The sequence below is a fragment of the Pseudophryne corroboree genome, chromosome 1 (genome assembly GCF_028390025.1).
Source record: "Pseudophryne corroboree isolate aPseCor3 chromosome 1, aPseCor3.hap2, whole genome shotgun sequence".
NCBI lineage: Eukaryota > Metazoa > Chordata > Amphibia > Anura > Myobatrachidae > Pseudophryne > Pseudophryne corroboree.
In genome coordinates, this window is record NC_086444.1 from 1,033,614,680 (window position 1) to 1,033,628,593 (window position 13,914).

Genomic DNA, 13,914 nt, shown 5'->3' on the forward strand with positions numbered 1-13,914 from the left:
ACCTGCATGAGGGAGGTATTCAAGATTCTCCGCTGGGCCGAACAGAATGCAAGGGCGGTGTCGGCCATATTCATTCCAGGAGTCGACAACTGGGAAGCAGACTTCCTCAGCCGTCACGACCTCCACCCAGGAGAATGGGGTCTTCACCTTCAGCTGTTTCAACTGATAACAGATCTGTGGGGCTGTTCACAGATCGATCTGATGGCTTATTGGCTCAACAACAAGCTTCAGTGCTATTGTTCCAGAGCGAGGGACCCTCTGGCATTGGCAGTGGATGCGTTGACGACTCCATGGGATTACCAGCTGGTGTACCTGTTTCCTCTGATTCCGTTGCCCCCCAAGGTTCTAAAGCGAATCAAGAGAGGGAGCTCAGGTGATTCTCATCTCCCCAGACTGGCCTCGGAGGGTTTGGTACGCGGATTTTCTGGAGATGGCCATAGAAAAACCCTGGCCCCTTCCGCGAAGGGAAGATATTTTTCAACAAGTACCGTTTGTCTACCCGGACTTACGGCGCTTCGTTTGACGGCATAGCGGTTGAGCGGAACATTCTAGCTGAGAAGGGCTTTCCGGGCAAAGTTATTACCACCATGATTCAAGCCAGAAAACCGGTTACGTCAAAGCAAAACCACCATATCTGGAAACGATACGTCTCCTGGTGTGAGGGCCGAAAGTATCCTCTTGCGGATTTCAACATGGTGCGCTTTTTGCGCTTATTACAGGCTGGTGTGGATATGGGCCTGAGGTTGGGCTCCATAAAGGTCCTGATCTCGGCATTTTCCATTATCTTTCAGAAGAAATTGTCTGCTTTGCCTTTAGTCCAGACCTTCCTGCAGGGTGTACTGCACATCCAACCTCCTTTTGTACCGCCCATGGCACCTTGGGATTTAAACGTGGTTTTGTCCTTTCTACAGTCCTCTTGGTTTGAACATCTGATGTCGGTGGAGGACAAATACCTTTACATGGAAGAAGGTTATGAGCCTAGCCTTGGCTTGCGCGAGGCGTGTCTCCGAATTTTGTGCTTTGTCCTGTAAAAGTCCCTACTTGGTCTTTCATGAGGACAGAGCGGAACTCCAGACTCGACAACAGTTCCTACCTAAGGTGACATCTGCATTCCACTTGAATCAGCCTACTGTGGTTCCGGCGGCTTAAGCCTCTTCCTCAATTCCTGAGTCATTGGATGTGGTGTGAGCCCTAAGAATTTATATCAAGAGGGCTGCTGCTGTCAGAAAATCGGATTCCCTCTTTGTGCTGTATGATGCTCTCAAAAAGGGTCGTCCTGCTTCAAAGCAGTCCATTGCCCATTGGATTAGGCTTACTGTTCAACAGGCCTACGCTTCGGCGGCCTTGCCTATTCCTCGGTCTGTCACGGCCCACTCCACAAGGCCTGTGGGTTCCTCCTGGGCGGCTGCCCGGGTAGTTTTGGCCCTACAACTGTGTCTGGCCGCTACCTGGTCATGAACAAACACGTTTTTTAAGCTTTACAGGTTTGATACCCTGTCTGCAGAGGATGTCCAGTTTGGATGTACAGTGTTGCAGACAGTCTTAGCACGTTCCCACCCTGTTTGGGAGCTTTGGGACGTCCCCATTGTACTAAGGTCCCAAGTATCCCTTATGGATGATAGAGAAAGGAGGATTTTAATTACCTACCGGTAAATCCTTTTCTCGTAGTCTTTCCGGCAAGGTTTTGTTCTTGTGTGAAGTTGTTTCAACAGCTGTTTCTGTTGTGTTTTGCTAGTTGTTGCTAGCTCATTGTTGTGTTGTGTGCTAGTTCGTTAAGTCTCACCACTCGTTTGTCATGTATCCTCCTCTCAAGTATGTACATCTCCTTCGGGTACAGTTTTTCTAGACTGAGCTGTAGGAGAGGGCATAGAGGGGAGGATTCAGCACACCCTGTGAAGACATTTAAAGTGCATCAGCTCCTTTGGGCCCCTTCTATACCCCATTGTACTAAGGTCCACAGTATCCCTTATGGACTACGAGTAAAGGTTTTACCGGTAGGTATTAAAATCCTCTTATTTTCTGCAATGAGAAATGCGATTGTAGAGTTTATAATGGAGTATTATCTGTGTTTTTCATTTAACTTCAGTTTCTTTGCTTTCTCTTTTGTTACTTTTTCTTTCAGACAGGATGAACAGCCAAGACCCTTTGCCCCTTCATCCCTGCTTAAGAAACACAGAGGAAGAGCTGCGGTACCTGCAGAAGTGTGCACAGGTGCTAGTTCTCTGCTTGGTGCCCACTCGGGATGCCCAGTCTCACAGCTTACGCATAGTTCTTTCTGAAATACTTGCCACTAAGGGTATGTTCCAGGAAGAAAATCCATTGCATGTGTTCTTTCCCAAAATATAACCATCATCAAAGATTATAAGGTGCACAGGTTCTGCAGTGTCATACACAGTCATAGTATACACAGATATATGAAATAGGGATGAGGACAGAGTTTTCACAGTAGTCATTAGTATGGCATAACTCTTGAAAGGTTACTTTCTGAACAGTCTGAAGTGTGTGTTTTAACCCGAGGGAAGTCATGGTTGTCTATATTTTTCCAATATAGACGCATTTTATCTTTATTTCAGTTCTTACCTACTGTACTTAATACAGTGTCCAAACATTTACAAAAGTGTGCTTACGTCTACTGTGTTGAATATCTCCAGTGTATAATTGGGCAGCATTGTGATGTATGTAGCGATATCTGTAAATCGGGCCAGTAACGCTATCAGTTGCCCCCAAATTATTTAAGTTTTCAACAAATAGATCATTTTTGGAACAGCCTCTGAGGCAGAATGACAGCATAGAGCTTGAGGCAATTAGCCTAGGCAAAAAAAAAAAGCTTTTCTGTATTTTTAGGGCGATTGGGGATTCGCCCTATCCAATAGCAGGGCCGGATTTTCTCCTAGGCAAAATATTCAGCAGGAGCGAAAAATATGTGGATCGGCGGATCCATTTATTTTCGCACGTGCGCCGGCAATAATGCGGGCTGTTTTTACCAATTTTGAGGCATTTTTCGCAAATACCTTTTCACTTAAAACAAAAAGATGAAAAGGCATTGGCGATAATGCCTTAAAAATGGGCGAAATATGTCTGTAATTGATTCAATTCAACAGCTCCAAAATGATTGGCGCCAATTGCACACCCCACATAGTATTCTGAGTATCTTTTCTTTATACAGGTTGAGTATCCCTTATCCAAAATGCTTGGGACCAGAAGTATTTTGGATATCTGATTTTTCCGTATTTCGGAATAACTGCATACCATAATGAATTATTGTGGGGATGGGACCTAAGTCTAAGCATGGAATACCTTTATGTTTCATGTACACCTTATACACACAGCCTGAAGGTCATTTTAGCCAATATTTATAATAACTTTGTGCATTAAACAAAGTTTATGTACATTGAGCCATCAGAAATCAAAGGTTTCACTATCTCACCCTCACTCCAAAAATTCCGTATTTCGGAATATTCCATATTTCGTAATATTTGGATATGGGATACTCAACCTGTAATGTGTTTCTATTTTCTGCATTGGGGTCAGTTCAATTACCCGCAAAGTACGCATGTCATCTTCGCAGTGGCAGTTTCCACTGCGCTGCTGGGACCGCAACTCGTGCCCCTCGCAGCCTGGACTAGCGCATTTTTTAAAACTGTGACTCAGATGGTGCCTTGAGTAGTGTGTGTGTGTATAATTGAATAAACCCTATAGAGCATAACAATAATGTGTGCATATCCTGAAACTGGGACGTAACCGTGATTACAGTTCTAATTCTAGGCTAGTGATATTCAACTGTATGTTGAATATCACTGCTGTGAAACTACACATCCCACCATGCCTTACCACCGTTCGGGTGTTAGGGCATGCTAAATCTGTGGCAGGGCATGTTGTGCAGCTGCACATTTAATACTACTGTCCTAGACTGTCTTACCCAGTTGTGTTTTGTTATTACACTTGGCTACTCCAACCATCCTTTGCTAGGTTAGAGATTTTTAGCTGGTACTAAGAAGGTCAAGACTTTTCAAGTATGTATCTCAGGTGACCTTCATCTTGCTGTGTCCTGATTTTGTTTCTTTAGTGCTGAAGCCCTTGGTGGAGCTGCTGAGTGATCCGGATTATATTAATCAGATGCTGCTCAGCCAGCTGGAATACAGGGAGCAGGTGAATGAACGTCACAAGAAGACCTATACATATGCCCCATCTTATGAGGAATTCATCAAACTGATCACAAACAGCTCTGACATTGAGTTCCTGAAACAGCTAAGGTACCTGGCTCTCAGAATGATTTAAAACGCTTTTAAATTGAGGTATACGGAAGATATTGGCATGAAACAGAAAATGGTGGCTAAAAGTAATGGGGACACCACTGTACACTGGGGAGCAAGCAAGGTCTTCCACAGGTGTGGTTTTAGTAAATGTCATTCCAGCACACGTCATGAAATGTCCATTAACTGGTAATTACAACTATTGTAACCAGTTCATTGCTGGATGGTTCCCCTCAAGTTTTACAATTTGATGCTATTTACCTGGTTAACAAGGAAAAACTGTTGTTACAGTACATGAATAAAAATATTTTTATTTTCTGTGTCCAATATAGTGAAATACAGACAAAATTAGGAAACATTATTACAGGTCTAGTTACATTTCCCGCCGTTACTCAGCAATTTTAACCATTCTCTGAAATGTGTCCCCTCCATAACTATCCCAAGTTCTTGCTAACAGAAATACAGATAAATGTACCACCAGGGGCAGCCTTGGGGTAAACTACAAGGATAACCTGAAATCCCAAACAGAAATGATATATGTGCAGACAGTGTGTATAAAACCCTTGGCGCCAACCATGTATAAAAGATATAAAAACAATATACTTCTGTCTTTGTGCACTTTTCAGAACAGCTTTTTCATGAATTTCTTCTATGTCTTAAGTGGTTTGCATTTACAGTATGTGTGTCTTATCTTTCTCTTCTATGCACAAAATAAACAGTTTACTATTCTGAAAAGTGCATTGAGAGAATTCTATAGTTTTTCTTTTAGACATTATTTGGCGCCAAGGCTTACATACACACTGTCTGCATACCTTGTCCAAAGAGATTATCTACATTATTATCTCTGCATTATTTATTTATTTTTCAGTAGCATTTTTCTTAATTGATGCATGAACATAAAATATTGAAGCATCACAGATGTTATATAGACAGCTGAATGTTAGAGTACATCAGGAAAAATAAAACATTCAAATACAGTACATAAGTAATTGCTATGCATATATTTAAGGACAAGAAGGATAAGGAATTTAATCCCAAACCCACCTAAACCAGAGTAGTGTTGACATTAATCGGAGGTCGGAAGAGCACATTCGTGTCTCCTACCATAGCGTATGTTTGAAGCAATTCCGAAGCTGGTTTTTGAGCATAGGGGACAGAGTATCAATGTAACTCTCCCATGTATTGAAGAAGCGTTCCGTAGATGTTTCTTTTTTTAGGGAGGCCTCCAGCCAGTCCATCTAAAATATATAGAATAGTTTCACCATAAAAAAGAGAAAATGGTGGTATGGGGTGGGTTGTGCATTATTTTTATAATAATCCAAGTAATACCACATGAGGTGCATGAGAAACCAGAATACCAGTCTTGCCAATACAACAAATTATCTTGACCAAAAATGAAGTTATCTAATGTGTTTGGCAGTGAAGGAGTCAAAAATGTACCTAGAGCCCAGGCACAATTGTGGGATTTCTAAAGAGGGGTTTCATAACTTTCAGAGGTGATGGGGCCAGCACATATAGGGTTGTTACTTAAACAGGTGCTAGACCTCCTCCTGCCCACTCCATTCTCTCTTGCAATGACGTATGCATCCCTGTTTTCTGCCTGCGGTTTACCTTTTGTGCTTTGCTGCATTACAGAGTAGTAAAAGAGGAGACGTATCTCTGCTGTCTAGACAAAGTTCTGCCTATGTAGGAGAGTGAGACTAAAAAAAAAAAATGTCTCTTCCCTGTTATTCATTTGCTACTCTACCTCTTCCATGCAAAAAAAAACCCCTGCAGATATTATCGTTCTCTTCTGTTTACATTATATTCAAGCCAGATTTCAATGTTCTTTCATTTTAAGGTGGCCTGTAGAAATGTATGATTAATTGTATGACTATATGGGGTCAATTCAGTTACCCGTGAAGGGCTCGAGTTGTCTTTGCAACTGCGTTTTGATGCCGTTGCCAGCACGGCATCTCACAGCCTGGACTTGCACGTTTTTGCTTGCAGTTCTTTTCTGCTACGACCAACAATCCGCGAGTCCAGGGGCACTATAAGTGTGGCAAAACGCCACTTTTACTTTAAGACACGAGAGGATTGTCCATAATTGAATCGACCCCTATGAGTGTATGAATAACTTTCTGTTAGTGTATATGTACAAGGCAATGCCCACTACATGCATTGTACTGACTAGCACATCCGGTCCACCAGGGACACCCCTGTTACATTACTGGCAATTTGAAAACTGTGCCACTTTGTTTTCAGGATAGACCACTGATAAGGGGGGTCGTGCTAAGGTGTATACTTTTTTCCTTTGCTATTCCCGTCCTTTTCTCTGTCTGATTCTATTGCTTGTATTATATTACTATATTTCATATCTTTGAAGCAAATGTATAATTTTCCTTTTATAAGCAAACCCGCAGAGGTTGCATCTAGACATATATATCTTTAAGTCATTAGGAATATTCTGTTCATATAAGAATGCACGCCAGTCATATAGAATGTAAATCATAAGAATGTATTTCAACAAACAATTGCTACACATAGAATTCACTTTTATCATTAAACAGTATTGGTCAAATACAATGCAAGTCACCATATAATAGTTTCACAGATTCAAACTATATAAGAAACAAATAGGATGAAAGGAGTGTGAGAGATGTATGTACTGTACTGTATGTGTATTTATTACTGGGGAGATATTTACTCAAAGCACTCGGCTAAATCCGAGATTTATTGATATATATTGGACAATATATATCTTAAATAAATACCTTATGGTATTGGTTTTGGTATATGTATGTATGTGTGTGTGTGTGGGTGGGTGGGGGAGGGGCAGCATGTGGCTGCATTGTCCACAGACCGCATGGGACAGAAGCTAGACTCCATTTTGGGAAAACTCCCATAATTCCAAAGTCTGTAACATATGGTTCAAAAGGGAATGGCAGCAGCCATTTTAGATTTGCAAGTCCAAACACATGGCATTCTTTGTTACACCATAATCACATAGCAGAAGCCATAAGACTCCACTATATTGCAAAACGTATAAGCTTCAACATAATGCATATGTGCTGATATTACAATTCCAAGCCATCTAATCACCTTTCACAATTCCAAGCCAAAACAGTATCTCAATAACCAGAGCATATTGTATGCTGTCCATATTATATGAACCATCACAAGACCAGATCACCAGGTAACCACAAGTATCAGCCTGCCATTGCTACAAGCACATGCTATATTTCAGCAAGATGCACTATATAAAACCACTACAATCTGTTATAAATCACCATCCACAAATGTATACCAGGAATGCTATGCTACAGATTGTCTACTGTTCCAATTCATTACAGATTTCATAGAGTATTATCACCAACACATAACAATCACATGATTGCACAAGTACTATTAACCTTAAAGTCAAATGTATTTACATATTTAACTATTCTATGCCAATAAGCCATGTGTATACAATACTTAGCCTTAGTAAGGAGATCAGTCCTGGTGATGAGCAAGCCATGCTTCTGAGAGCTAGATTGATTCTGAGTGAGTCTGTAGCAGTGTGTGTGCCAGTGTGGGAGTCTGGAAAGAGAGTGAGCTCTGTGATTTCAAGTGGGTACAGTATATCATACCTGTAGGTGTGTCTTTCACAGCATGTGGGCTAGCTGTATCAGTGAGCTGAGCTGGCCATGTGAGCTTGGTTATTTAAATGCTAATTAGCCAAGGCTACAGTGTAGGGATGTTAATTCGGCTTCAGGTTACAGTAGCCAATATTATCAATTCATTCCTTCCTTGTATGATAATATTGTCCCTAAAATGTATATAATGGAGTTACTCTGTAACAACCACTGATCGTAAAAAGATATTCCATCACCCCCGTCCTATCCTCCTATAATGATCCATATACTGTAGTTTTTCTTCATCCTCGTACACTATTTATTGCATTTACATCCATGGATTAGACTCAAATCAGGGCAGTATATATGAGTGGTTTGTATGTTATCGTAGTCACTGCCATTTCTTGCTGTGGACGAGCAGCACTTTGTCCCCTTACTGCTCCTCTCCTCCCTCCTCTTCCCAAGTACTCCACTCAGGTGGTGGAATTTCGAGGAATGACTCGGTTCCGTCATGACGTCACGATGCTACAGTGTCATTCCGTGATATCTCCCCCCATCCCGATCGGCGTACTCTGGAAGAGACCGCCAGCATTGCCCTTGACAAAGAGCACTCCCCTTGACAACGAACACTCCCCTTGGCAACGAGCATGGATCTCAAAGCATAGCGCCCCCCAGCATTCCCCTTGGCAACGAGCATTCCCCTTGGCAATGAGGACTTCCCTTGGCAACGAGCATGGATGCCAGAGCATAAAACCATTGGCAACGAGCATGACACCCAGATTGTGAAACCCCTGGCAACAAGCATGACACCCAGCGCATGATACCCCTGGCAATGAGCATGACACCCAGCGAGTGAAACCGCTGGCAATGAGCAGGTAATTTAAAAGTAATTAGGAGCTTTACTGTAGGGCATAGTTTATTACGGGCATTGCGGTGTATGGCATAGTATGGTGCAAAGGGCATTACTGTGTAGGGTTTAATATGGTGGAATTTTTTTTTATTCCCGTGGTGGCCGAGGTCTGTTGTTGCAGGGTGAAAAACTGGGGTGTAAGGTCGTTGCAAGGCAACACACTTTTTTTTTTTTTACAGAGGCTATGCCCATTTTAATGAGAACACGCCCCCTCACGGGGTTCGCAAATTCTTTATGCCTAGGGGAGGGGGAGTGGGGCAGGGGCATTTTTAATGTCCTATATGGGGGGGGGGGGAGTACAAATTTTTTACTTTTCGCAATGGGAGCCAAATTGTCTAGAAACGGCCCTGATCTTAGTTTTGCTCTCACAGCAAACAAAAAAAACATACTGGTACATTAATTAGCTATGGACAAAACGAACCGTAGTGTGGTAGAGTCTGTCATCTTTACTGGAGAAAGGACTAAGGCGAATTAGTGAATAATTAATAAGCATTATTTGTGAAGCGCTTGCAACATGTTGGTGTTCTAGAAATAAAGTGTGCATATATACCACACACATAAATAAATACCACACCTGCCTTCTGTCTCTTAGGGCAACGGTCTTAACCCTGCAGCTCTCCAGCTGTCTTAGGGTCTTGTGTTGTGTCAGATATAACTGATACGTATGCTGCCCGTTTATTGGTGATAAAAGCATTTGCGCTCCATGTACTGATGTGTTGATATTGTCAAGTAGAATGTGATTACATTGCTCTGTGATTTTCATTTGAGGTAAAACTAGCGGCTGTGTCCAGAGCTGCTGATGGCAGTAATCATCTTTCATTTGTCTCCTTCAAAGGTTTGATTTGATATAACTATAATCTGAGAGGCGCACACAAAGACTGCCGCTGTTCAGTATATACACCTACAGTAAATAGCATTTTTTCATTATTACCCAACTGCTCAAAATTTACAACACATTCATTTTGAGGTAATCTGTCAAAAGTGCTACTTAAATTGCTGTTGGTTTTAAGACACAATTTGATTTGCTGGATTTATGTTGTCCTAGTTACTGTCTTCTTACATGGAGGCAAATATTGGACCTTGTGTATTGAGCTGCACATTCTGTTCTTTGGCGGCCCAGCCACTGTTTCAGTCTTGTCCCTACTCCTGTGGGAAATTTGTCAAACCTTCAAAACAGGACAAGTTTAAGTATTGCCCATAGCAACGAGCCAGAGTTTAGCTATCCTTTATCTACTGTATTTAATACAATGATAGCTAATATTTGATTGGTTGCCATTGACAACACATTTACTTGTTTTTAGAAGGTTTGACACTTCTACCCTTATTTGTCTAGCTAGACTCGAAAATGAGGATTTTTGGTGGTCAATATCTGTATCTATAGCTTGAAAAAAATATTTTAGAAAAATGTTGACGTATGTCCCCGTGAAACTAGCCCCATTCACTTCTATTGTTTGTCAAATTCATGGGAGAAAGTAAAAATGTACCTATTGTAGACAAAGTTGACCTCGTCTAGCATTTGGAGCATAGCAAAAAAAATAAAACTCGGTAAGGCTAATGGGGGGATGGGATGGGATCTGGGGAAGGGGGGGGGGGCGGTGGAGGGGGGGATTTGTTTCCTTGGCAACAGTCTTTCTTTAGGAGCAAGTACTATTTTTATTTACTTTTTTCTCCGGCAGGGTCTACAGTTTATCCACAGGATAACTTTGGGATATGATCACGCGACAGCGGATTTGCACCAAACTGTCAAAGTTTTCGGCCTCCCAGCATGCAACGGGCCCGTCTTCTGGTTCAGATAAATCAGTTTTTTGTTTGGTGCGGCAGGAGCCGGACCATGGTCAATGGACTGCTGGTTTTTAGCAGCCATAAGCTTTATTATTTTATTTTTATAGTCTTACTAATTTTCTGGAGCGATCTTGTCTAAAAAGCGTCTTATACGTACCTTAGAAAGAGTCGCTCCAACAACGCTTACCCATGTGTACAGTGCTGTTTTGGCGGGCGTCTGTGTAGGATGTACTAGCAAGTCCAGCAGACCAGGCTGTGGCTGGAACATGGGGAAGAAGGTAAGGCATCGGTTCCTCTTAGTAAGGGAACATGGGCACAGCTGCACTGTTTCGGGAGGAGACTACGAACAGTCGCTGACGTGGCTGCCACCTCGGGTGCCTTAGGGATCATAGGCTCCAGGGGCGGAATGAGGTAGCTATCCCTAGGGTTGATGTCGGCAGTGGGGAGTAAAATGCTTCCTTGGTCGTCCCTCCACCTGGGTCATGACCAGTTTCCTCTGAGTTTCCCGCCATGAACTGAGTTCCTGCTTCCGCCTGAGACGCTGTGTATCTAAAGGACCCAGTCGCAGCATAGGCGGCTGTGTGACTGGTGCGTCAGTGTTCACTTGGGTGTCTGCATTCACTAGGTTCATGGGGCGAGTTAGACACTAATAGCGTCTGGATCCACTCAGCGTTCGCTAACGTGTTGATCAATTTTGGAAGTGGGGTGAAGTCTCCCTGTATCCCACTCTCCTGAGCCGGGTGATACAGCACTAAGTCTCTATCTACCTTTGAGTACAAATAGTTGGATAAGTGCCTGATGCATACGAGTCTGAAAACTATTGCTGCTGTTTTTTTTCGCTGTGCAACCGAATACGTTTAAAACTCCTATATAAGGTAATGCAGTAATATGTCTCCTACATACTTTGAAATGTATTTGTAGTTGATTATGTGTTCATATTGCTTATTATACTAATGTATAACCTGGGACTTATTGCTAGTGTGTTTGCTTACTTTACTATAATTCTGTCAGTTTTCTGTGTATTCCTTTCCTCAATGCTGGTGTAAAGCAGGGTAGGGTCAGATTGTATGTTACTTTAACAAATTTTAAAGTGATTACAGTCACAAATTGTGTAGTTAACACTGTACAGGTGGGTGATTTATTTATCATGTATAAGAGCGGCAAGGGTGAGGAAAATACACTTTCCATAGCAGCACCAACACTCATTTCATGTTTGCCTTGCAAAACTGGGTTAACCTCTCAGGATCTGGTTCAAAATGGACTATGTGCAAATTGTTTTAGCTTTCACTGGAGCCTCTTAAATAATCTGAGGCAGGCACAGAATCAAGTTGAACCCCCATGGGCTACTTTTGCACATACATTATCCAGTATAGCTGAGCGGATAATGCCAGCTCCTATACCAGGGATAGGTTACCCTGTTAACCCCTACATGCAATTTTCCACCTGGGGTTTATTACATCCAGCAGGGAAAGCGGCAGCCTCTCAACAAAAACGGGCTGAATGGCCGGTGGTAAGTAAATCATATAGATATGAAACAACTTCTTCACAGTCTACACATTTTTCAGATGAGTACTCGTCGGAGGATGAGGACCCATCAACTCTGGGTCTGCATACGGAGACGAATAGGAAGGCCTCAGCTCAGTGGACATACCTGAGCTGATTAGTGCGATGAAAGCCATTCTATCCTTAGAGGAGGCTGCAGAGTCTGTGTTTAAAATCTAAGGCACCTGTGTTTAAACATCCTAAAACAGTTATGACTGAGTTTCCTGGGTCAGAACAGCTGACGGAAATTATGCAAGAGGTTTGGGTTATGCCCAGTAAGAAGTTAAGAATTCCAAGGAAATGGAATTCCAGTTATCCTCTTCCGGCTGGGGACTATTTGAAAATGGAGGTGGCTCCCAAAGTTGATACGCATGTCATTCGACTGGTGCGAAAATCTACATTTCCTCTGCCATCAACATCATTAAATGATGTCATGGATAGGAGAATCGATGGTTTTCTGAAAACCATTTTTTCCATGTTTGGGGCAATCATTAGACTAGCCATGGCTTCAGCCTGTATGGCAAAAGCAGTGGCAGCCTGGGCTGATGCTTTAGAGGAGGATCTTTCAATAACATCTAGAGAGCAAAAATCTCATATTGCACATATCAAACAGGCATCGTCGTTTATGGAAGAAGCAGCCTTGGATATGGGTACAATTGCCTCTCGGGCATCAGCCTCAGCAGTACCAGCTCGCAGAACGGTTTGGCTGCATACATGGAAAACTGACTCAGAATCCAAAAAGGTTATGGAGTCTTTGCCTTTTACTGGAGATATTCTTTTTGGTAAAGAATTTTAACAGTATTTTGGAGTCAGAAGCAGACACATTCAAGCGTAGATTTCCTGCTTCTCTGCCCTTTCGAAATCAAGAAAAAGCAAAAGGAAAGGGTGATGGCAAACAGTCCCAATCCAACAAATCTAGTAAGACTAAAAAGCATTGGGCTACCAGAAGACCGGCTTCCAAATCAGTACATAAGCCATCAGCCTGATGGTGCAGGCCTCCACCTGGGGGAACCCAGGGTGGGAGGCCGACTTCTTCAGTTTGCATAGATCTGGCAGCAGTCTACCACAGATGCCTGGGTGCAAGAAGCGGTATCTCACGGTTACGCACTTACTTTCAAGAAACACCCTCCTCAAAGGTTTTTTTGTACCAGCCCGTCTTCAGTAGAATCGAAGGCCAGGGCTTTGCAAGATGCAGTTCAGAAGTTGCTTCAGTCAGGAGTGATAATTCCAATTCCCCCTGCACAACGAGGACAAGGTTTTATTCCAACCTGTTTCTGGTCCAGAAGCCAAATGGTCCATTCCGGCCCATACTCAATCTCAAAGTACTGAACAAGTACATTTGGTGCCTCAGTTTCATATGGAAACTTTACGTTCCATCATTTTGTCCATGGAGCCGGAGGATTTTATGGTATCCCTGGATATACAGGATGCTTACCTACATGTTCCTATAGCACTGTCCCATCAGCGCTATCTCAGGTTTTCTATCCGCAGCATCATTTTCATTCAGGCCCTACTATTTGAACTGGCCACAGCTCCCAGAATATTCACCAAAATTATGGTGGTGATGGCATCTTATCTCCGTCAGCAGGGGCCAAGGATTTTTTCATAGCTCGACAACTTATTAATCCTGACACTCTCAGGAATTGCTTCAGTGTCATCTACAACAGACAATAGCTTGTTTACAGAGACACTGTTAAATTGGGCAAAGTCGTCCCTGGTTTTGTCACAACGGATGACTCATTTGTGGGCTGTACTGGATTCAAGTCTTCAGAGAGTATTTCTACCTCTGAACAAAATATCCAAAATTCAGTCAAGGATTCAGGATGTGCTA

General features: G+C 42.5%; 1 protein-coding gene across 1 annotated transcript in view; it reads left to right on the plus strand.

Moving 5' to 3' along the window:
• SNX25 (sorting nexin 25) overlaps positions 1–13,914 on the plus strand; it is a 552,258-nt gene that overhangs the window by 224,190 nt on the left and 314,154 nt on the right. The window contains 3 exon segments of the mRNA XM_063920745.1: positions 2,123–2,150; positions 2,152–2,296; positions 4,067–4,253. Of these exon segments, the coding sequence (XP_063776815.1) occupies positions 2,123–2,150; positions 2,152–2,296; positions 4,067–4,253 (360 nt within the window).